The sequence below is a fragment of the Schistocerca piceifrons genome, unplaced genomic scaffold, assembly GCF_021461385.2.
Source record: "Schistocerca piceifrons isolate TAMUIC-IGC-003096 unplaced genomic scaffold, iqSchPice1.1 HiC_scaffold_1886, whole genome shotgun sequence".
Taxonomy (NCBI): domain Eukaryota; kingdom Metazoa; phylum Arthropoda; class Insecta; order Orthoptera; family Acrididae; genus Schistocerca; species Schistocerca piceifrons.
This window is the reverse complement of record NW_025727774.1, coordinates 211274-233419: the sequence shown is the minus strand read 5'-3', so window position 1 is coordinate 233419 and position 22146 is coordinate 211274. Positions and strand designations below refer to the sequence as shown.

The window sequence follows — 22146 nt, the reverse complement described above, 5'->3', positions numbered from 1 at the left end:
AGTTGAGCTGTCCTCTCAAGTTGAGCTATCCTCTCAAGATGAGCTGTCCTCTCTAGTTGAGCTGTCCTCTCAAGTTGAGCTGTACACTCAAGTTGAGCTGCCCTCTCAAGTTGAGCTGCCCTCTCAAGTTGAGCTGCCCTCTCAAGTTGAGCTGCCCTCTGAAGTTGAGCTGCCCTTTTAAGTTGAGCTGTCCTCTTAAGTTGTGCTGTCCTCTCTAGTTGAGCTGTCCTCTCAAGTTGAGCTGTCCTCTCAAGTTGAGCTGCCCTATCAAGTTGAGCTGCCCTCTCAAGTTGAGCTGCCCTCTGAAGTTGAGCTGCCCTTTTAAGTTGAGCTGTCCTCTCAAGTTGAGCTGTCCTCTCAAGATGAGATTTCCTCTCAAGTTGAGCTGTACACTCAAGTTGAGCTGCCCTCTCAAGTTGAGCTGCGTTCTCAAGTTGAGCTGCCCTCTCAAGTTGACCTGCCCTCTGAAGTTGAGCTGCCCTTTTAAGTTGACCTGTCCTCTCAAGTTGAGCTGCTCTCGCAACCTGTGCTGTCCTCGCAAGCCGTGCTGTCCTCGCAAGCCGTGCTGTCGTCGTAATCCGTGCTGTCCTCGCAAGCCGTGCTGTCCTTGCAAGCTTTGCTGTCAGTGCAGGCTTTGCTGTCGGCGCAAGCTGTGGTGTCCTCCCAAGTTGTGCTGTCCTCGCAAGTTGTGCTGTCCTCTCAAGTTGTGCTGTCCTCTCAAATTGAGCTGTCCTCTCAAGTTGAGCTGCCCTCTCAAGTTGAGCTGCCATCTCAAGCTGAGCTGCCCTCTGAAGTTGAGCTGCCCTCTGAAGTTGAGCTGCCCTCTCAAGTTGAGCTGCCCTCTCAAGTTGAGCTGTCCTCTCAAGTTGAATTGTCCTCTCAAGTTGAGCTGTCCTCTAAAGTTGAGCTGTCCTCTCTAGTTGAGCTGTCCTCTCAGGTTGAGCTTTCCTCTCAGGTTGAGCTGTCCTCTCAAGTTGAGCTGTCCTCGCAATCTGTGCTGTCCCCGCAAGGTGTGCTGTCCCCGCAAGCTGTGCTGTCCCCGCAAGCTGTGCTGTCCCCGCAACCTGTGTTGTCCTCGCAAGCTGTGCTGTCCCTGCAAGCTGTGCTGCTCTCTCAAGCTGTGCTGTCCTCGCAAGCCGTGCTGTCCTCGCAAGCCGTGCTGTCGTCGCAATCCGTGCTGTCTTAGCAAGCCGTGCTGTCCTTGCAAGCTTTGCTGTCGGTGCAAGCTTTGCTGTCGGTGCAAGCTGTGCTGTCCGCACAAGTTGTGCTGTCCTCGCAAGTTGTGCTGTCCTCTCAAGTTGAGCTGTCCTCTCTAGTTGAGCTGTCCTCTCTAGTTGAGCTGTCCTCTCAAGTTGAGCTGTCCTCTCAAGTTGAGCTGTCCTCTCAAGTTGAGCTGTCATCTCAGGTTGAGCTGTCCTCTCAAGTTGAGCTGTCCTCTCAAGTTGAGCTGTCCTCTCAAGTTGAGCTGTCCTCTAAAGTTAAGCTGTCCTCTCAAGTTGAGCTGTCTTCTCTAGTTGATCTGTCCTCTCTAGTTGAGCTGTCCTCTCTAGTTCAGCTGTCTTCCCTAGTTGAGCTGTCCTCTCTAGTTGAGCTGTCCTCTCTAGTTGAGCTGTCCTCTCTGGTTGAGCTGTCCTCTCAAGTTGAGCTGTCCTCTCAAGTTGAGATGTCATCTCAAGTTGACCTCTCCTTCAAGTTGAGCTGTCCTCTGATGTTGAGCTGTCCTCTCTAGATGAGCTGTCCTCTCTATATGAGCTGTCCTCTCAAGTTGAGCTGTCCTCTCAAGTTGAGATGCCCTCTGAAGTTGAGCTGTCCTCTCAAGTTAAGCTGTCCTCTGAAGTTGAGCTGTCCTCTGAAGTTCAGCTGTCCTCTTAAGTTGAGCTATCCTCGCATGCTGTGCTCTCCTCGCAAGCTGTGCTGTCCTCGCAAGCCGTGCTGTCCTTGCAAGCCATGCTGTCCTCGCAAGCTGTGCTGTCCTCGCAAGTCGTGCTGTCCTCGCAAGCCGTGCTGTCCTCACAAGCTTTGCTGTCCTCGCAAGCTTTGCTGTCCTCGCAAGTTGTGCTGTCCTCGCAAGTTGTGCTGTCCTCTCAAGTTGAGCTGTCCTCTAAAGTTGAGCTGTCCTCTCTAGCTGAGTTGTCCTCTCAGGTTGAGCTTTCCTCTCAGGTTGAGCTGTCCTCCCAAGTTGAGCTGTCCTCGCAATCTGTGCTGTCCCCGCAAGGTGTGCTGTCCCCGCAAGCTGTGCTGTCCCCACAAGCTGTGCTGACCCCGCAAGCTGTGCCGTCCCCGCAAGCTGTGCCGTCCCCGCAAGCTGTGCTGTCCCCGCCAGCTGTGCTGTCCCCACAAGCTGTGCTGTCCTCGCAAGCTGTGCTGTCCCTGCAAGCTGTGCTGCTCTCGCAAGCTGTGCTGTCCTCGCAAGCTGTGCTGTCCTCGCAGGCTGTGGTTTTCTCTCAAGCTGTGCTGTCCTAGAAAGCCGTGCTGTCCTGGCAAGCTGTGCTGTTCTCGCAAGCTTTGCTGTCCTCGCAAGTTGTGCTGTCCTCGCAAGTTGTGCTTTCCTCTCAAGTAGTGCTGGCCTCTCAAGTTGAGCTGCCCTCTCAAGTTGAGCTGTCATCTCAAGTTAAGCAGTCCTCTCAGGTTGAGCTGTCTTCTCAAGTTGAGCTGTCCTCTCAAGTTGAGCTGTCCTCTCAAGTTGTGCTGTCCTTTCAAGTTGTGCCGTCCTCTCAAGTTGAGCTGTCCACTCAAGATGAGCTGTCCTCTCAAGTTGAGCTGTCCTCTCAAGTTGAGCTGTCCTCTCAGGTTGAGGTGTCCTCTCAGGTTGAGATTTCCTCTCAAGTTGAGCTGTACACTCAAGTTGAGCTGCCCTCTCAAGTTGAGCTGCCCTGTCAAAATGAGCTGCCCTCTCAAGTTGAGCTGCCCTCTCAAGTTGAGCTGCCCTCTCAAGTTGAGCTGCCCTCTCAAGTTGAGCTGCCCTCTCAAGTTGAGCTGTCCTCTTAAGTTGAGCTGTCCTCTCAAGTTGAGCTTCCCTCTCTAGTTGAGCTGACCTCCCTAGTTGAGATGCCCTCTCTAGTTGAGCTGCCCTCTCTAGTTGAGCTGTCCTCTCAAGTTGAGCTGTCCTCTCAAGTTGAGCTGTCCTCTCAAGTTAAGCTGTCCTCTCAAGTTGACTTCTCCTTCAAGTTGAGCTGTCCTCTGATGTTGAGCTGTCCTCTCTAGATGAGCTGTCCTCTCTAGATGAGCTGTTCTCTCAAGGTGGGCTGTCCTCTCAAGTTTAGCTGTCCTCTCAAGTTGAGCTGTCCTCTCAAGTTGAGCTGTCCTCGCAAGCCGTGCTGTCCTCGCAAGTTGTGCTGTCATCACAAGCTGTGCTGTCCTCGAAAGCTGTGCTGTCCTCGCAAGCTGTGCTGTCCTCACAAGCTGTGCTGTCCTCGCAAGCTGTGCTGTCCTCGCAAGCCGTGCTGTCCTTGCAAGCCATGCTGTCATCGCAAGCTGTGCTGTCCTCGCAAGCTGTGCTGTCCTCACAAGCTGTGCTGTCCTCGCAAGCCGTGCTGTCCTCGGAAGCCATGCTGTCCACCCAAGCCTTGCTGTCCTCGCAAGCCGTGCTGTCCTCACAAGCTTTGCTGTCCTCACAAGCTTTGCTGTCCTCGCAAGCTTTGCTGTCCTCGCAAGTTGTGCTGTCCTCGCAAGTTGTGCTGTCCTCTCAAATTGAGCTGTCCTCTCAATTTGAGCTGTCCTCTCAAGTTGAGCTGTACACTCAAGTTGAGCTGCCCTCTCAAGTTGAGCTGTCCTCTCAAGTTGAGCTGTCCTCTCAAGATGAGCTGTCCTCTCTAGTTGAGCTGTCCTCTCAAGTTGAGCTGTCATATTGAGCTGTCCTGTCAAGTTGAGCTGTCCTCTCAAGTTGACCTGTCCTCTCAAGTTGAGCTGTCATCTCAAGTTGAGCTGTCCTCTAAAATTGAGCTGTCCTCTCTAGTTGAGCTGTCCTTTCAGGTTGAGCTTTCCTCTCAGGTTGAGCTGTCCTCTCAAGTTGAGCTGTCCTCGTAATATGTGCTGTCCCCGCAAGCTGTGCTGTCCCCGCAAGCTGTGCTGTCCCCGCAAGCTGTGCTGTCCCCGCAAGCTGTGCTGTCCCCTCAAGCTGAGCTGTCCCCGCAAGCTGTGCTGTCCTCACAAGCTGTGCTGTCGCTGCAAGCTGTGCTGCTCTCGCAAGCTGTGCTGTCCTTGCAAGCCATGCTGTCCTCGCAAGCCGTGCTGTCGTCGATATCCGTGCTGTCCTCGCAAGCCGTGCTGTCCTTGCAAGCTTTGCTGTCGGCGCAAGCTGTGCTGTCCGCCCAAGTTGTGCTGCCCTCCCAAGTTGTGCTGTCCTCTCAAGTTGTGCTGTCCTCTCAAGTTGAGCTGTCGTCTCAGGTTGAGCTGTCCTCTCAAGTTGAGCTGTCCTCTCAAGTTGAGCTGTCCTCTCAACTTGAGCTGTCCTCTAAAGTTGAGCTGTCTTCTCTAGTTGATCTGTCCTCTCTAGTTGAGCTGTCCTCTGTAGTTGAGCTGTCTTCCCTAGTTGAGCTGTCGTCTCTAGTTGAGCTGTCCTCTCTAGTTGAGCTGTTCTCTCACGTTGAGCCGTCCTCACTAGTTGAGCTGTCCTCTCAAGTTGAGCTGCCCTCTCAAGTTGAGCTGTCCTCTCAAGTTGAATTGTCCTCTCAAGTTGAGCTGTCCTTTAAAGTTGAGCTGTCCTCTCTAGTTGAGCTGTCCTCTCAGGTTGAGCTTTCCTCTCAGGTTGAGCTGTCCTCTCAAGTTGAGCTGTCCTCGCAATCTGTGCTGTCCCCGCAAGGTGTGCTGTCCCCGCAAGCTGTGCTGTCCCCGCAAGCTGTGCTGTCCCCGCAACCTGTGTTGTCCTCGCAAGCTGTGCTGTCCCTGCAAGCTGTGCTGCTCTCTCAAGCTGTGCTGTCCGCGCAAGCCGTGCTGTCCTCGCAAGCCGTGCTGTCGTCGCAATCCGTGCTGTCTTAGCAAGCCGTGCTGTCCTTGCAAGCTTTGCTGTCGGTGCAAGCTTTGCTGTCGGTGCAAGCTGTGCTGTCCGCACAAGTTGTGCTGTCCTCGCAAGTTGAGCTGTCCTCTCAAATTGAGCTGCCCTCTGAAGTTGAGCTGCCCTCGCAAGTTGAGCTGTCCTCTCAAGTTGAGCTGTCATCTCAGGTTGAGCTGTCCTCTCAAGTTGAGCTGTCCTCTCAAGTTGAGCTGTCCTCTCAAGTTGAGCTGTCCTCTAAAGTTAAGCTGTCCTCTCAAGTTGAGCTGTCTTCTCTAGTTGATCTGTCCTCTCTAGTTGAGCTGTCCTCTCTAGTTCAGCTGTCTTTCCTAGTTGAGCTGTCCTCTCTAGTTGAGCTGTCCTCTCTAGTTGAGCTGTCCTCTCTAGTTGAGCTGTCCTCTCAAGTTGAGCTGTCCTCTCAAGTTGAGCTGCCCTATCAAGTTGAGCTGCCCTCTCAAGTTGAGCTGCCCTCTGAAGTTGAGCTGCCCTTTTAAGTTGAGCTCTCCTCTTAAGTTGAGCTGTCCTCTCAAGTTGAGCTATCCTCTCAAGATGAGCTGTCCTCTCTAGTTGAGCTGTCCTCTCAAGTTGAGCTGTACACTCAAGTTGAGCTGCCCTCTCAAGTTGAGCTGCCCTCTCAAGTTGAGCTGCCCTCTCAAGTTGAGCTGCCCTCTGAAGTTGAGCTGCCCTTTTAAGTTGAGCTGTCCTCTTAAGTTGTGCTGTCCTCTCTAGTTGAGCTGTCCTCTCTAGTTGAGCTGTCCTCTCAAGTTGAGCTGCCCTATCAAGTTGAGCTGCCCTCTCAAGTTGAGCTGCCCTCTGAAGTTGAGCTGCCCTTTTAAGTTGAGCTGTCCTCTCAAGTTGAGCTGTCCTCTCAAGATGAGATTTCCTCTCAAGTTGAGCTGTACACTCAAGTTGAGCTGCCCTCTCAAGTTGAGCTGCGTTCTCAAGTTGAGCTGCCCTCTCAAGTTGACCTGCCCTCTGAAGTTGAGCTGCCCTTTTAAGTTGACCTGTCCTCTCAAGTTGAGCTGCTCTCGCAACCTGTGCTGTCCTCGCAAGCCGTGCTGTCCTCGCAAGCCGTGCTGTCGTCGTAATCCGTGCTGTCCTCGCAAGCCGTGCTGTCCTTGCAAGCTTTGCTGTCAGTGCAGGCTTTGCTGTCGGCGCAAGCTGTGGTGTCCTCCCAAGTTGTGCTGTCCTCGCAAGTTGTGCTGTCCTCTCAAGTTGTGCTGTCCTCTCAAATTGAGCTGTCCTCTCAAGTTGAGCTGCCCTCTCAAGTTGAGCTGCCATCTCAAGCTGAGCTGCCCTCTGAAGTTGAGCTGCCCTCTGAAGTTGAGCTGCCCTCTCAAGTTGAGCTGCTTTCTCAAGTTGAGCTGTCCTCTCAAGTTGAATTGTCCTCTCAAGTTGAGCTGTCCTCTAAAGTTGAGCTGTCCTCTCTAGTTGAGCTGTCCTCTCAGGTTGAGCTTTCCTCTCAGGTTGAGCTGTCCTCTCAAGTTGAGCTGTCCTCGCAATCTGTGCTGTCCCCGCAAGGTGTGCTGTCCCCGCAAGCTGTGCTGTCCCCGCAAGCTGTGCTGTCCCCGCAACCTGTGTTGTCCTCGCAAGCTGTGCTGTCCCTGCAAGCTGTGCTGCTCTCTCAAGCTGTGCTGTCCTCGCAAGCCGTGCTGTCCTCGCAAGCCGTGCTGTCGTCGCAATCCGTGCTGTCTTAGCAAGCCGTGCTGTCCTTGCAAGCTTTGCTGTCGGTGCAAGCTTTGCTGTCGGTGCAAGCTGTGCTGTCCGCACAAGTTGTGCTGTCCTCGCAAGTTGTGCTGTCCTCTCAAGTTGAGCTGTCCTCTCTAGTTGAGCTGTCCTCTCTAGTTGAGCTGTCCTCTCAAGTTGAGCTGTCCTCTCAAGTTGAGCTGTCCTCTCAAGTTGAGCTGTCATCTCAGGTTGAGCTGTCCTCTCAAGTTGAGCTGTCCTCTCAAGTTGAGCTGTCCTCTCAAGTTGAGCTGTCCTCTAAAGTTAAGCTGTCCTCTCAAGTTGAGCTGTCTTCTCTAGTTGATCTGTCCTCTCTAGTTGAGCTGTCCTCTCTAGTTCAGCTGTCTTCCCTAGTTGAGCTGTCCTCTCTAGTTGAGCTGTCCTCTCTAGTTGAGCTGTCCTCTCTGGTTGAGCTGTCCTCTCAAGTTGAGCTATCCTCTCAAGTTGAGATGTCATCTCAAGTTGACCTCTCCTTCAAGTTGAGCTGTCCTCTGATGTTGAGCTGTCCTCTCTAGATGAGCTGTCCTCTCTAGATGAGCTGTCCTCTCAAGTTGAGCTGTCCTCTCAAGTTGAGATGCCCTCTGAAGTTGAGCTGTCCTCTCAAGTTAAGCTGTCCTCTGAAGTTGAGCTGTCCTCTGAAGTTCAGCTGTCCTCTTAAGTTGAGCTATCCTCGCATGCTGTGCTCTCCTCGCAAGCTGTGCTGTCCTCGCAAGCCGTGCTGTCCTTGCAAGCCATGCTGTCCTCGCAAGCTGTGCTGTCCTCGCAAGTCGTGCTGTCCTCGCAAGCCGTGCTGTCCTCACAAGCTTTGCTGTCCTCGCAAGCTTTGCTGTCCTCGCAAGTTGTGCTGTCCTCGCAAGTTGTGCTGTCCTCTCAAGTTGAGCTGTCCTCTAAAGTTGAGCTGTCCTCTCTAGCTGAGTTGTCCTCTCAGGTTGAGCTTTCCTCTCAGGTTGAGCTGTCCTCCCAAGTTGAGCTGTCCTCGCAATCTGTGCTGTCCCCGCAAGGTGTGCTGTCCCCGCAAGCTGTGCTGTCCCCACAAGCTGTGCTGACCCCGCAAGCTGTGCCGTCCCCGCAAGCTGTGCCGTCCCCGCAAGCTGTGCTGTCCCCGCCAGCTGTGCTGTCCCCACAAGCTGTGCTGTCCTCGCAAGCTGTGCTGTCCCTGCAAGCTGTGCTGCTCTCGCAAGCTGTGCTGTCCTCGCAAGCTGTGCTGTCCTCGCAGGCTGTGGTTTTCTCTCAAGCTGTGCTGTCCTAGAAAGCCGTGCTGTCCTGGCAAGCTGTGCTGTTCTCGCAAGCTTTGCTGTCCTCGCAAGTTGTGCTGTCCTCGCAAGTTGTGCTTTCCTCTCAAGTAGTGCTGGCCTCTCAAGTTGAGCTGCCCTCTCAAGTTGAGCTGTCATCTCAAGTTAAGCTGTCCTCTCAGGTTGAGCTGTCTTCTCAAGTTGAGCTGTCCTCTCAAGTTGAGCTGTCCTCTCAAGTTGTGCTGTCCTTTCAAGTTGTGCCGTCCTCTCAAGTTGAGCTGTCCACTCAAGATGAGCTGTCCTCTCAAGTTGAGCTGTCCTCTCAAGTTGAGCTGTCCTCTCAGGTTGAGGTGTCCTCTCAGGTTGAGATTTCCTCTCAAGTTGAGCTGTACACTCAAGTTGAGCTGCCCTCTCAAGTTGAGCTGCCCTGTCAAAATGAGCTGCCCTCTCAAGTTGAGCTGCCCTCTCAAGTTGAGCTGCCCTCTCAAGTTGAGCTGCCCTCTCAAGTTGAGCTGCCCTCTCAAGTTGAGCTGTCCTCTTAAGTTGAGCTGTCCTCTCAAGTTGAGCTTCCCTCTCTAGTTGAGCTGACCTCCCTAGTTGAGATGCCCTCTCTAGTTGAGCTGCCCTCTCTAGTTGAGCTGTCCTCTCAAGTTGAGCTGTCCTCTCAAGTTGAGCTGTCCTCTCAAGTTAAGCTGTCCTCTCAAGTTGACTTCTCCTTCAAGTTGAGCTGTCCTCTGATGTTGAGCTGTCCTCTCTAGATGAGCTGTCCTCTCTAGATGAGCTGTTCTCTCAAGGTGGGCTGTCCTCTCAAGTTTAGCTGTCCTCTCAAGTTGAGCTGTCCTCTCAAGTTGAGCTGTCCTCGCAAGCCGTGCTGTCCTCGCAAGTTGTGCTGTCATCACAAGCTGTGCTGTCCTCGAAAGCTGTGCTGTCCTCGCAAGCTGTGCTGTCCTCACAAGCTGTGCTGTCCTCGCAAGCTGTGCTGTCCTCGCAAGCCGTGCTGTCCTTGCAAGCCATGCTGTCATCGCAAGCTGTGCTGTCCTCGCAAGCTGTGCTGTCCTCACAAGCTGTGCTGTCCTCGCAAGCCGTGCTGTCCTCGGAAGCCATGCTGTCCACCCAAGCCTTGCTGTCCTCGCAAGCCGTGCTGTCCTCACAAGCTTTGCTGTCCTCACAAGCTTTGCTGTCCTCGCAAGCTTTGCTGTCCTCGCAAGTTGTGCTGTCCTCGCAAGTTGTGCTGTCCTCTCAAATTGAGCTGTCCTCTCAATTTGAGCTGTCCTCTCAAGTTGAGCTGTACACTCAAGTTGAGCTGCCCTCTCAAGTTGAGCTGTCCTCTCAAGTTGAGCTGTCCTCTCAAGATGAGCTGTCCTCTCTAGTTGAGCTGTCCTCTCAAGTTGAGCTGTCATATTGAGCTGTTCTGTCAAGTTGAGCTGTCCTCTCAAGTTGACCTGTCCTCTCAAGTTGAGCTGTCATCTCAAGTTGAGCTGTCCTCTAAAATTGAGCTGTCCTCTCTAGTTGAGCTGTCCTTTCAGGTTGAGCTTTCCTCTCAGGTTGAGCTGTCCTCTCAAGTTGAGCCGTCCTCGTAATATGTGCTGTCCCCGCAAGCTGTGCTGTCCCCGCAAGCTGTGCTGTCCCCGCAAGCTGTGCTGTCCCCGCAAGCTGTGCTGTCCCCTCAAGCTGAGCTGTCCCCGCAAGCTGTGCTGTCCTCACAAGCTGTGCTGTCGCTGCAAGCTGTGCTGCTCTCGCAAGCTGTGCTGTCCTTGCAAGCCATGCTGTCCTCGCAAGCCGTGCTGTCGTCGATATCCGTGCTGTCCTCGCAAGCCGTGCTGTCCTTGCAAGCTTTGCTGTCGGCGCAAGCTGTGCTGTCCGCCCAAGTTGTGCTGCCCTCCCAAGTTGTGCTGTCCTCTCAAGTTGTGCTGTCCTCTCAAGTTGAGCTGTCGTCTCAGGTTGAGCTGTCCTCTCAAGTTGAGCTGTCCTCTCAAGTTGAGCTGTCCTCTCAACTTGAGCTGTCCTCTAAAGTTGAGCTGTCTTCTCTAGTTGATCTGTCCTCTCTAGTTGAGCTGTCCTCTGTAGTTGAGCTGTCTTCCCTAGTTGAGCTGTCGTCTCTAGTTGAGCTGTCCTCTCTAGTTGAGCTGTTCTCTCACGTTGAGCCGTCCTCACAAGTTGAGCTGTCCTCTCAAGTTGAGCTGCCCTCTCAAGTTGAGCTGTCCTCTCAAGTTGAATTGTCCTCTCAAGTTGAGCTGTCCTTTAAAGTTGAGCTGTCCTCTCTAGTTGAGCTGTCCTCTCAGGTTGAGCTTTCCTCTCAGGTTGAGCTGTCCTCTCAAGTTGAGCTGTCCTCGCAATCTGTGCTGTCCCCGCAAGGTGTGCTGTCCCCGCAAGCTGTGCTGTCCCCGCAAGCTGTGCTGTCCCCGCAACCTGTGTTGTCCTCGCAAGCTGTGCTGTCCCTGCAAGCTGTGCTGCTCTCTCAAGCTGTGCTGTCCGCGCAAGCCGTGCTGTCCTCGCAAGCCGTGCTGTCGTCGCAATCCGTGCTGTCTTAGCAAGCCGTGCTGTCCTTGCAAGCTTTGCTGTCGGTGCAAGCTTTGCTGTCGGTGCAAGCTGTGCTGTCCGCACAAGTTGTGCTGTCCTCGCAAGTTGAGCTGTCCTCTCAAATTGAGCTGCCCTCTGAAGTTGAGCTGCCCTCGCAAGTTGAGCTGTCCTCTCAAGTTGAGCTGTCATCTCAGGTTGAGCTGTCCTCTCAAGTTGAGCTGTCCTCTCAAGTTGAGCTGTCCTCTCAAGTTGAGCTGTCCTCTAAAGTTAAGCTGTCCTCTCAAGTTGAGCTGTCTTCTCTAGTTGATCTGTCCTCTCTAGTTGAGCTGTCCTCTCTAGTTCAGCTGTCTTTCCTAGTTGAGCTGTCCTCTCTAGTTGAGCTGTCCTCTCTAGTTGAGCTGTCCTCTCTAGTTGAGCTGTCCTCTCAAGTTGAGCTGTCCTCTCAAGTTGAGCTGCCCTATCAAGTTGAGCTGCCCTCTCAAGTTGAGCTGCCCTCTGAAGTTGAGCTGCCCTTTTAAGTTGAGCTCTCCTCTTAAGTTGAGCTGTCCTCTCAAGTTGAGCTATCCTCTCAAGATGAGCTGTCCTCTCTAGTTGAGCTGTCCTCTCAAGTTGAGCTGTACACTCAAGTTGAGCTGCCCTCTCAAGTTGAGCTGCCCTCTCAAGTTGAGCTGCCCTCTCAAGTTGAGCTGCCCTCTGAAGTTGAGCTGCCCTTTTAAGTTGAGCTGTCCTCTTAAGTTGTGCTGTCCTCTCTAGTTGAGCTGTCCTCTCAAGTTGAGCTGTCCTCTCAAGTTGAGCTGCCCTATCAAGTTGAGCTGCCCTCTCAAGTTGAGCTGCCCTCTGAAGTTGAGCTGCCCTTTTAAGTTGAGCTGTCCTCTCAAGTTGAGCTGTCCTCTCAAGATGAGATTTCCTCTCAAGTTGAGCTGTACACTCAAGTTGAGCTGCCCTCTCAAGTTGAGCTGCGTTCTCAAGTTGAGCTGCCCTCTCAAGTTGACCTGCCCTCTGAAGTTGAGCTGCCCTTTTAAGTTGACCTGTCCTCTCAAGTTGAGCTGCTCTCGCAACCTGTGCTGTCCTCGCAAGCCGTGCTGTCCTCGCAAGCCGTGCTGTCGTCGTAATCCGTGCTGTCCTCGCAAGCCGTGCTGTCCTTGCAAGCTTTGCTGTCAGTGCAGGCTTTGCTGTCGGCGCAAGCTGTGGTGTCCTCCCAAGTTGTGCTGTCCTCGCAAGTTGTGCTGTCCTCTCAAGTTGTGCTGTCCTCTCAAATTGAGCTGTCCTCTCAAGTTGAGCTGCCCTCTCAAGTTGAGCTGCCATCTCAAGCTGAGCTGCCCTCTGAAGTTGAGCTGCCCTCTGAAGTTGAGCTGCCCTCTCAAGTTGAGCTGCCCTCTCAAGTTGAGCTGTCCTCTCAAGTTGAATTGTCCTCTCAAGTTGAGCTGTCCTCTAAAGTTGAGCTGTCCTCTCTAGTTGAGCTGTCCTCTCAGGTTGAGCTTTCCTCTCAGGTTGAGCTGTCCTCTCAAGTTGAGCTGTCCTCGCAATCTGTGCTGTCCCCGCAAGGTGTGCTGTCCCCGCAAGCTGTGCTGTCCCCGCAAGCTGTGCTGTCCCCGCAACCTGTGTTGTCCTCGCAAGCTGTGCTGTCCCTGCAAGCTGTGCTGCTCTCTCAAGCTGTGCTGTCCTCGCAAGCCGTGCTGTCCTCGCAAGCCGTGCTGTCGTCGCAATCCGTGCTGTCTTAGCAAGCCGTGCTGTCCTTGCAAGCTTTGCTGTCGGTGCAAGCTTTGCTGTCGGTGCAAGCTGTGCTGTCCGCACAAGTTGTGCTGTCCTCGCAAGTTGTGCTGTCCTCTCAAGTTGAGCTGTCCTCTCTAGTTGAGCTGTCCTCTCTAGTTGAGCTGTCCTCTCAAGTTGAGCTGTCCTCTCAAGTTGAGCTGTCCTCTCAAGTTGAGCTGTCATCTCAGGTTGAGCTGTCCTCTCAAGTTGAGCTGTCCTCTCAAGTTGAGCTGTCCTCTCAAGTTGAGCTGTCCTCTAAAGTTAAGTTGTCCTCTCAAGTTGAGCTGTCTTCTCTAGTTGATCTGTCCTCTCTAGTTGAGCTGTCCTCTCTAGTTCAGCTGTCTTCCCTAGTTGAGCTGTCCTCTCTAGTTGAGCTGTCCTCTCTAGTTGAGCTGTCCTCTCTGGTTGAGCTGTCCTCTCAAGTTGAGCTGTCCTCTCAAGTTGAGATGTCATCTCAAGTTGACCTCTCCTTCAAGTTGAGCTGTCCTCTGATGTTGAGCTGTCCTCTCTAGATGAGCTGTCCTCTCTAGATGAGCTGTCCTCTCAAGTTGAGCTGTCCTCTCAAGTTGAGATGCCCTCTGAAGTTGAGCTGTCCTCTCAAGTTAAGCTGTCCTCTGAAGTTGAGCTGTCCTCTGAAGTTCAGCTGTCCTCTTAAGTTGAGCTATCCTCGCATGCTGTGCTCTCCTCGCAAGCTGTGCTGTCCTCGCAAGCCGTGCTGTCCTTGCAAGCCATGCTGTCCTCGCAAGCTGTGCTGTCCTCGCAAGTCGTGCTGTCCTCGCAAGCCGTGCTGTCCTCACAAGCTTTGCTGTCCTCGCAAGCTTTGCTGTCCTCGCAAGTTGTGCTGTCCTCGCAAGTTGTGCTGTCCTCTCAAGTTGAGCTGTCCTCTAAAGTTGAGCTGTCCTCTCTAGCTGAGTTGTCCTCTCAGGTTGAGCTTTCCTCTCAGGTTGAGCTGTCCTCCCAAGTTGAGCTGTCCTCGCAATCTGTGCTGTCCCCGCAAGGTGTGCTGTCCCCGCAAGCTGTGCTGTCCCCACAAGCTGTGCTGACCCCGCAAGCTGTGCCGTCCCCGCAAGCTGTGCCGTCCCCGCAAGCTGTGCTGTCCCCGCCAGCTGTGCTGTCCCCACAAGCTGTGCTGTCCTCGCAAGCTGTGCTGTCCCTGCAAGCTGTGCTGCTCTCGCAAGCTGTGCTGTCCTCGCAAGCTGTGCTGTCCTCGCAGGCTGTGGTTTTCTCTCAAGCTGTGCTGTCCTAGAAAGCCGTGCTGTCCTGGCAAGCTGTGCTGTTCTCGCAAGCTTTGCTGTCCTCGCAAGTTGTGCTGTCCTCGCAAGTTGTGCTTTCCTCTCAAGTAGTGCTGGCCTCTCAAGTTGAGCTGCCCTCTCAAGTTGAGCTGTCATCTCAAGTTAAGCTGTCCTCTCAGGTTGAGCTGTCTTCTCAAGTTGAGCTGTCCTCTCAAGTTGAGCTGTCCTCTCAAGTTGTGCTGTCCTTTCAAGTTGTGCCGTCCTCTCAAGTTGAGCTGTCCACTCAAGATGAGCTGTCCTCTCAAGTTGAGCTGTCCTCTCAAGTTGAGCTGTCCTCTCAGGTTGAGGTGTCCTCTCAGGTTGAGATTTCCTCTCAAGTTGAGCTGTACACTCAAGTTGAGCTGCCCTCTCAAGTTGAGCTGCCCTGTCAAAATGAGCTGCCCTCTCAAGTTGAGCTGCCCTCTCAAGTTGAGCTGCCCTCTCAAGTTGAGCTGCCCTCTCAAGTTGAGCTGCCCTCTCAAGTTGAGCTGTCCTCTTAAGTTGAGCTGTCCTCTCAAGTTGAGCTTCCCTCTCTAGTTGAGCTGACCTCCCTAGTTGAGATGCCCTCTCTAGTTGAGCTGCCCTCTCTAGTTGAGCTGTCCTCTCAAGTTGAGCTGTCCTCTCAAGTTGAGCTGTCCTCTCAAGTTAAGCTGTCCTCTCAAGTTGACTTCTCCTTCAAGTTGAGCTGTCCTCTGATGTTGAGCTGTCCTCTCTAGATGAGCTGTCCTCTCTAGATGAGCTGTTCTCTCAAGGTGGGCTGTCCTCTCAAGTTTAGCTGTCCTCTCAAGTTGAGCTGTCCTCTCAAGTTGAGCTGTCCTCGCAAGCCGTGCTGTCCTCGCAAGTTGTGCTGTCATCACAAGCTGTGCTGTCCTCGAAAGCTGTGCTGTCCTCGCAAGCTGTGCTGTCCTCACAAGCTGTGCTGTCCTCGCAAGCTGTGCTGTCCTCGCAAGCCGTGCTGTCCTTGCAAGCCATGCTGTCATCGCAAGCTGTGCTGTCCTCGCAAGCTGTGCTGTCCTCACAAGCTGTGCTGTCCTCGCAAGCCGTGCTGTCCTCGGAAGCCATGCTGTCCACCCAAGCCTTGCTGTCCTCGCAAGCCGTGCTGTCCTCACAAGCTTTGCTGTCCTCACAAGCTTTGCTGTCCTTGCAATCTTTGCTGTCCTCGCAAGTTGTGCTGTCCTCGCAAGTTGTGCTGTCCTCTCAAATTGAGCTGTCCTCTCAATTTGAGCTGTCCTCTCAAGTTGAGCTGTACACTCAAGTTGAGCTGCCCTCTCAAGTTGAGCTGTCCTCTCAAGTTGAGCTGTCCTCTCAAGATGAGCTGTCCTCTCTAGTTGAGCTGTCCTCTCAAGTTGAGCTGTCATATTGAGCTGTCCTGTCAAGTTGAGCTGTCCTCTCAAGTTGACCTGTCCTCTCAAGTTGAGCTGTCATCTCAAGTTGAGCTGTCCTCTAAAATTGAGCTGTCCTCTCTAGTTGAGCTGTCCTTTCAGGTTGAGCTTTCCTCTCAGGTTGAGCTGTCCTCTCAAGTTGAGCTGTCCTCGTAATATGTGCTGTCCCCGCAAGCTGTGCTGTCCCCGCAAGCTGTGCTGTCCCCGCAAGCTGTGCTGTCCCCGCAAGCTGTGCTGTCCCCTCAAGCTGAGCTGTCCCCGCAAGCTGTGCTGTCCTCACAAGCTGTGCTGTCGCTGCAAGCTGTGCTGCTCTCGCAAGCTGTGCTGTCCTTGCAAGCCATGCTGTCCTCGCAAGCCGTGCTGTCGTCGATATCCGTGCTGTCCTCGCAAGCCGTGCTGTCCTTGCAAGCTTTGCTGTCGGCGCAAGCTGTGCTGTCCGCCCAAGTTGTGCTGCCCTCCCAAGTTGTGCTGTCCTCTCAAGTTGTGCTGTCCTCTCAAGTTGAGCTGTCGTCTCAGGTTGAGCTGTCCTCTCAAGTTGAGCTGTCCTCTCAAGTTGAGCTGTCCTCTCAACTTGAGCTGTCCTCTAAAGTTGAGCTGTCTTCTCTAGTTGATCTGTCCTCTCTAGTTGAGCTGTCCTCTGTAGTTGAGCTGTCTTCCCTAGTTGAGCTGTCGTCTCTAGTTGAGCTGTCCTCTCTAGTTGAGCTGTTCTCTCACGTTGAGCCGTCCTCACAAGTTGAGCTGTCCTCTCAAGTTGAGCTGTCCTCGCAAGCAGTGCTGTCCTCGCAAGCTGTGCTGTCCTCGCAAGCTGTGCTGTCCTCGTAAGCTGTGCTGTCCTCACAAGCTGTGCTTTCCTCGCAAGCTGTGCTTTCCTCGCAAGCTGTGCTGTGCTCGCAAGCTGTGCTGTCCTAGAAAGCCGTGCTGTCCTGGCAAGCTGTGCTGTCCTCACAAGCATTGCTGTCCTCGCAAGTTGTGCTTTCCTCTCAAGTAGCGCTGTCCTCTCAAGTTGGGCTGTCCTCTCACGTTGAGCTGACCTCTCAAGTTGAGCTGTCCTCTGACGTTGAGCTGTCCTCTCAAGTTGAGCTGTCCTCTCAAGTTGAGCTGTCCTCTCAAGTTGAGCTGTCCTCGCAGGCTGTGCCGTCTACGCAAGCTGTGCCGTCTTTGCAAGGTGTGCTGTCCTCGCAAGCTGTGCTGTCCTCGCAAGCTGTGCTGTCCTTGCAAGCTGTACTGTCCTCGCAAGCTGTGCTGTCCTCGCAAGCTGTGCTGTCCTCGCAAGCTGTGCTGTCCTCGCAAGCTGTGCTGACCTCGCAAGCTGTGCTGTCCTCGCAAGCTGTGCTGTCCTCACAAGCTGTGCTGTCCTCACAAGCTGTGCTGTCCTCGCAAGCTGTGCTGTCCTAGCAAGCTGTGCTGTCCTCGCAAGCTGTGCTGTCCTCGCAAGCTGTGCTGTCCTAGAAAGCCGTGCTGTCTTGGCAAGCTGTGCTGTCCTCGCAAGCTTTGCTGTCCTCGCAAGTTGTGCTTTCCTCTCAAGTAGTGCTGTCCTCTCAAGTTGAGCTGTCCTCTCAAGTTGAGCTGTCCTCTCAAGTTAAGCTGTCCTCTCAGGACGATCTGTCCTCTCAAGTTGAGCTGTCCTGTCAAGTTGAGCTGTCCTCTCAAGTTGTGCTGTCCTTTCAAGTTGTGCCGTCCTCTCAAGTTGAGCTATCCTCTCAAGTTGAGCTGTCCTCTCAAGTTGAGCTGTCCTCTCAGATTGAGCTGTCCTCTCAAGTTGAGCTGTCCTCTCAACTTGAGCTGTCCTCTCAACTTGAGCTGACCTCCCAAGTTGTGCCGTCCTCTCTAGTTGAGCTGTCCTCTCAACTTGAGCTGTCCTCTGAAGTTGAGCTGTCCTCTCAAGTTAAGCTGTCCTCTCACGTTGAGCTGTCCTCTCAAGTTGAGATATCCTCTTAAGTTGGCCTCTCCTTCAAGTTGAGCTGTCCTCTGATGTTGAGCTGTCCTCTCTAGATGAGCTGTCCTCTCAAGTTGAGCTGTCCTCTCAAGTTGAGCTGTCCTCTCAAGTTAAGCTGTCCTCTCAAGTTGAGCTGTCCTCTCAAGTTGAGCTGTCCTCTCACGTTGAGCTGTCCTCTCAAGTTGAGCTATCCTCGCAAGCGGTGCTGTCCACGCAAGCCTTGCTGTCCTTGCAAGCCGTGCTGTCCTCGCAAGCTTTGCTGTCCTCGCAAGCTTTGCTGTCCTATCAAGTTGAGCTGTCCTCTCAAGTTGAGCTTTCCTCTCAAGTAGAGCTGTCCTCGCAAGCTGTGCCGTCCACGCAAGCTGTGCCGTCCTCACAAGGTATGCCGTCCTCGAAAGCTGTGCTGTCCTCGCAAGCTGTGCTGTCCTCGAAAGCTGTGCTGTCCTCGCAAGCTGTGCTGTCCTCGCAATCTGTGCTGTCCTCGCAAGCCGTGCTGTCCTCGGAAGCCTTGCTGTCCACGCAAGCCTTGCTGTCCTCGCAAGCCATGCTGTCCTCACAAGCTTTGCTGTCCTCACAAGCTTTGCTGTCCTCGCAAGCTTTGCTGTCCTCGCAAGTTGTGCTGTCCTCGCAAGTTGAGCTGTCCTCTAAAGTTGAGCTGTCCTCTCTAGCTGAGTTGTCCTCTCAGGTTGAGCTTTCCTCTCAGGTTGAGCTGTCCTCCCAAGTTGAGCTGTCCTCGCAATCTGTGCTGTCCCCGCAAGGTGTGCTGTCCCCGCAAGCTGTGCTGTCCCCACAAGCTGTGCTGACCCCGCAAGCTGTGCCGTCCCCGCAAGCTGTGCCGTCCCCGCAAGCTGTGCTGTCCCCGCCAGCTGTGCTGTCCCCACAAGCTGTGCTGTCCTCGCAAGCTGTGCTGTCCCTGCAAGCTGTGCTGCTCTCGCAAGCTGTGCTGTCCTCGCAAGCTGTGCTGTCCTCGCAGGCTGTGGTTTTCTCTCAAGCTGTGCTGTCCTAGAAAGCCGTGCTGTCCTGGCAAGCTGTGCTGTTCTCGCAAGCTTTGCTGTCCTCGCAAGTTGTGCTGTCCTCGCAAGTTGTGCTTTCCTCTCAAGTAGTGCTGGCCTCTCAAGTTGAGCTGCCCTCTCAAGTTGAGCTGTCATCTCAAGTTAAGCAGTCCTCTCAGGTTGAGCTGTCTTCTCAAGTTGAGCTGTCCTCTCAAGTTGAGCTGTCCTCTCAAGTTGTGCTGTCCTTTCAAGTTGTGCCGTCCTCTCAAGTTGAGCTGTCCACTCAAGATGAGCTGTCCTCTCAAGTTGAGCTGTCCTCTCAAGTTGAGCTGTCCTCTCAGGTTGAGGTGTCCTCTCAGGTTGAGATTTCCTCTCAAGTTGAGCTGTACACTCAAGTTGAGCTGCCCTCTCAAGTTGAGCTGCCCTGTCAAAATGAGCTGCCCTCTCAAGTTGAGCTGCCCTCTCAAGTTGAGCTGCCCTCTCAAGTTGAGCTGCCCTCTCAAGTTGAGCTGCCCTCTCAAGTTGAGCTGTCCTCTTAAGTTGAGCTGTCCTCTCAAGTTGAGCTTCCCTCTCTAGTTGAGCTGACCTCCCTAGTTGAGATGCCCTCTCTAGTTGAGCTGCCCTCTCTAGTTGAGCTGTCCTCTCAAGTTGAGCTGTCCTCTCAAGTTGAGCTGTCCTCTCAAGTTAAGCTGTCCTCTCAAGTTGACTTCTCCTTCAAGTTGAGCTGTCCTCTGATGTTGAGCTGTCCTCTCTAGATGAGCTGTCCTCTCTAGATGAGCTGTTCTCTCAAGGTGGGCTGTCCTCTCAAGTTTAGCTGTCCTCTCAAGTTGAGCTGTCCTCTCAAGTTGAGCTGTCCTCGCAAGCCGTGCTGTCCTCGCAAGTTGTGCTGTCATCACAAGCTGTGCTGTCCTCGAAAGCTGTGCTGTCCTCGCAAGCTGTGCTGTCCTCACAAGCTGTGCTGTCCTCGCAAGCTGTGCTGTCCTCGCAAGCCATGCTGTCCTTGCAAGCCATGCTGTCATCGCAAGCTGTGCTGTCCTCGCAAGCTGTGCTGTCCTCACAAGCTGTGCTGTCCTCGCAAGCCATGCTGTCCTCGGAAGCCATGCTGTCCACCCAAGCCTTGCTGTCCTCGCAAGCCGTGCTGTCCTCAGAAGCTTTGCTGTCCTCACAAGCTTTGCTGTCCTCGCAAGCTTTGCTGTCCTCGCAAGTTGTGCTGTCCTCGCAAGTTGTGCTGTCCTCTCAAATTGAGCTGTCCTCTCAATTTGAGCTGTCCTCTCAAGTTGAGCTGTACACTCAAGTTGAGCTGCCCTCTCAAGTTGAGCTGTCCTCTCAAGTTGAGCTGTCCTCTCAAGATGAGCTGTCCTCTCTAGTTGAGCTGTCCTCTCAAGTTGAGCTGTCATATTGAGCTGTCCTGTCAAGTTGAGCTGTCCTCTCAAGTTGACCTGTCCTCTCAAGTTGAGCTGTCATCTCAAGTTGAGCTGTCCTCTAAAATTGAGCTGTCCTCTCTAGTTGAGCTGTCCTTTCAGGTTGAGCTTTCCTCTCAGGTTGAGCTGTCCTCTCAAGTTGAGCTGTCCTCGTAATATGTGCTGTCCCCGCAAGCTGTGCTGTCCCCGCAAGCTGTGCTGTCCCCGCAAGCTGTGCTGTCCCCGCAAGCTGTGCTGTCCCCTCAAGCTGAGCTGTCCCCGCAAGCTGTGCTGTCCTCACAAGCTGTGCTGTCGCTGCAAGCTGTGCTGCTCTCGCAAGCTGTGCTGTCCTTGCAAGCCATGCTGTCCTCGCAAGCCGTGCTGTCGTCGATATCCGTGCTGTCCTCGCAAGCCGTGCTGTCCTTGCAAGCTTTGCTGTCGGTGCAAGCTTTGCTGTCGGCGCAAGCTGTGCTGTCCGCCCAAGTTGCGCTGCCCTCCCAAGTTGTGCTGTCCTCTCAAGTTGTGCTGTCCTCTCAAGTTGAGCTGTCGTCTCAGGTTGAGCTGTCCTCTCAAGTTGAGCTGTCCTCTCAAGTTGAGCTGTCCTCTCAACTTGAGCTGTCCTCTAAAGTTGAGCTGTCTTCTCTAGTTGATCTCTCCTCTCTAGTTGAGCTGTCCTCTGTAGTTGAGCTGTCTTCCCTAGTTGAGCTGTCGTCTCTAGTTGAGCTGTCCTCTCTAGTTGAGCTGTTCTCTCACGTTGAGCCGTCCTCACAAGTTGAGCTGTCCTCTCAAGTTGAGCTGTCCTCGCAAGCAGTGCTGTCCTCGCAAGCTGTGCTGTCCTCGCAAGCTGTGCTGTCCTCGTAAGCTGTGCTGTCCTCACAAGCTGTGCTTTCCTCGCAAGCTGTGCTTTCCTCGCAAGCTGTGCTGTGCTCGCAAGCTGTGCTGTCCTAGAAAGCCGTGCTGTCCTGGCAAGCTGTGCTGTCCTCACAAGCATTGCTGTCCTCGCAAGTTGTGCTTTCCTCTCAAGTAGCGCTGTCCTCTCAAGTTGGGCTGTCCTCTCACGTTGAGCTGACCTCTCAAGTTGAGCTGTCCTCTGACGTTGAGCTGTCCTCTCAAGTTGAGCTGTCCTCTCAAGTTGAGCTGTCCTCTCAAGTTGAGCTGTCCTCGCAGGCTGTGCCGTCTACGCAAGCTGTGCCGTCTTTGCAAGGTGTGCTGTCCTCGCAAGCTGTGCTGTCCTCGCAAGCTGTGCTGTCCTTGCAAGCTGTACTGTCCTCGCAAGCTGTGCTGTCCTCGCAAGCTGTGCTGTCCTCGCAAGCTGTGCTGTCCTCGCAAGCTGTGCTGACCTCGCAAGCTGTGCTGTCCTCGCAAGCTGTGCTGTCCTCACAAGCTGTGCTGTCCTCACAAGCTGTGCTGTCCTCGCAAGCTGTGCTGTCCTAGCAAGCTGTGCTGTCCTCGCAAGCTGTGCTGTCCTCGCAAGCTGTGCTGTCCTAGAAAGCCGGGCTGTCTTGGCAAGCTGTGCTGTCCTCGCAAGCTTTGCTGTCCTCGCAAGTTGTGCTTTCCTCTCAAGTAGTGCTGTCCTCTCAAGTTGAGCTGTCCTCTCAAGTTGAGCTGTCCTCTCAAGTTAAGCTGTCCTCTCAGGACGATCTGTCCTCTCAAGTTGAGCTGTCCTGTCAAGTTGAGCTGTCCTCTCAAGTTGTGCTGTCCTTTCAAGTTGTGCCGTCCTCTCAAGTTGAGCTATCCTCTCAAGTTGAGCTGTCCTCTCAAGTTGAGCTGTCCTCTCAGATTGAGCTGTCCTCTCAAGTTGAGCTCTCCTCTCAACTTGAGCTGTCCTCTCAACTTGAGCTGACCTCCCAAGTTGTGCCGTCCTCTCTAGTTGAGCTGTCCTCTCAACTTGAGCTGTCCTCTGAAGTTGAGCTGTCCTCTCAAGTTAAGCTGTCCTCTCACGTTGAGCTGTCCTCTCAAGTTGAGATATCCTCTTAAGTTGGCCTCTCCTTCAAGTTGAGCTGTCCTCTGATGTTGAGCTGTCCTCTCTAGATGAGCTGTCCTCTCAAGTTGAGCTGTCCTCTCAAGTTGAGCTGTCCTCTCAAGTTAAGCTGTCCTCTCAAGTTGAGCTGTCCTCTCAAGTTGAGCTGTCCTCTCACGTTGAGCTGTCCTCTCAAGTTGAGCTATCCTCGCAAGCGGTGCTGTCCACGCAAGCCTTGCTGTCCTTGCAAGCCGTGCTGTCCTCGCAAGCTTTGCTGTCCTCGCAAGCTTTGCTGTCCTATCAAGTTGAGCTGTCCTCTCAAGTTGAGCTTTCCTCTCAAGTAGAGCTGTCCTCGCAAGCTGTGCCGTCCACGCAAGCTGTGCCGTCCTCACAAGGTATGCCGTCCTCGAAAGCTGTGCTGTCCTCGCAAGCTGTGCTGTCCTCGAAAGCTGTGCTGTCCTCGCAAGCTGTGCTGTCCTCGCAATCTGTGCTGTCCTCGCAAGCCGTGCTGTCCTCGGAAGCCTTGCTGTCCACGCAAGCCTTGCTGTCCTCGCAAGCCATGCTGTCCTCACAAGCTTTGCTGTCCTCACAAGCTTTGCTGTCCTCGCAAGCTTTGCTGTCCTCGCAAGTTGTGCTGTCCTCGCAAGTTGTGCTGTCCTCTCAAGTTGTGCTGTCCTCTCAAGTTGAGCTGTCCTCTCAAGTTGAGCTGTCCTCTACAGTTGAGCTGTCCTCTCAAGTTGAGCTAACCTCTCAGTTTGAGGTGTCCTCTCAGGTTGAGATTTCCTCTGAAGTTGAGCTGTACACTCAAGTTGAGCTGCCCTCTCAAGTTGAGCTGCCCTCTCAAGTTGAGCTGCCCTCTCAAGTTGAGCTGCCCTCTCAAGTTGAGCTGCCCTCTCAAGTTGAGCTGCCCTCTCAAGTTGAGCTGCCCTCTCAAGTTGAGCTGCCCTCTCAAGTTGAGCTGCCCTCTCAAGTTGAGCTGTCCTCTT

The 22146-nt window shown here is 53.7% G+C and overlaps 4 protein-coding genes across 4 annotated transcripts; all 4 read left to right on the top strand.

Annotated features, from left to right (window-relative positions):
- Positions 1-1947: 1947 nt before the first annotated feature.
- On the top strand, positions 1948-2988 carry LOC124741226 (E3 ubiquitin-protein ligase RNF12-B-like). Its single transcript, XM_047248722.1, has 2 exons — positions 1948-2415; positions 2464-2988. The coding sequence occupies exons 1-2, from the start codon at positions 1948-1950 to the stop codon at positions 2986-2988; spliced, it is 993 nt and encodes a 330-aa protein (XP_047104678.1).
- A 4460-nt stretch (positions 2989-7448) lies between these two features.
- Positions 7449-8489, top strand: LOC124741225 (E3 ubiquitin-protein ligase RNF12-B-like). The gene is made up of 2 exons (XM_047248721.1): positions 7449-7916; positions 7965-8489. The coding sequence occupies exons 1-2, from the start codon at positions 7449-7451 to the stop codon at positions 8487-8489; spliced, it is 993 nt and encodes a 330-aa protein (XP_047104677.1).
- Positions 8490-12949: 4460 nt separating this feature from the next.
- On the top strand, positions 12950-13990 carry LOC124741224 (E3 ubiquitin-protein ligase RNF12-B-like). Its single transcript, XM_047248720.1, has 2 exons — positions 12950-13417; positions 13466-13990. Exons 1-2 carry the CDS (start codon positions 12950-12952, stop codon positions 13988-13990), a joined length of 993 nt encoding a protein of 330 aa, XP_047104676.1.
- Positions 13991-15211: 1221 nt separating this feature from the next.
- On the top strand, positions 15212-18339 carry LOC124741222. The gene is made up of 4 exons (XM_047248719.1): positions 15212-15679; positions 15782-16248; positions 16812-17766; positions 17815-18339. Exons 1-4 carry the CDS (start codon positions 15212-15214, stop codon positions 18337-18339), a joined length of 2415 nt encoding a protein of 804 aa, XP_047104675.1.
- The last annotated feature ends 3807 nt before the right edge of the window (positions 18340-22146 follow it).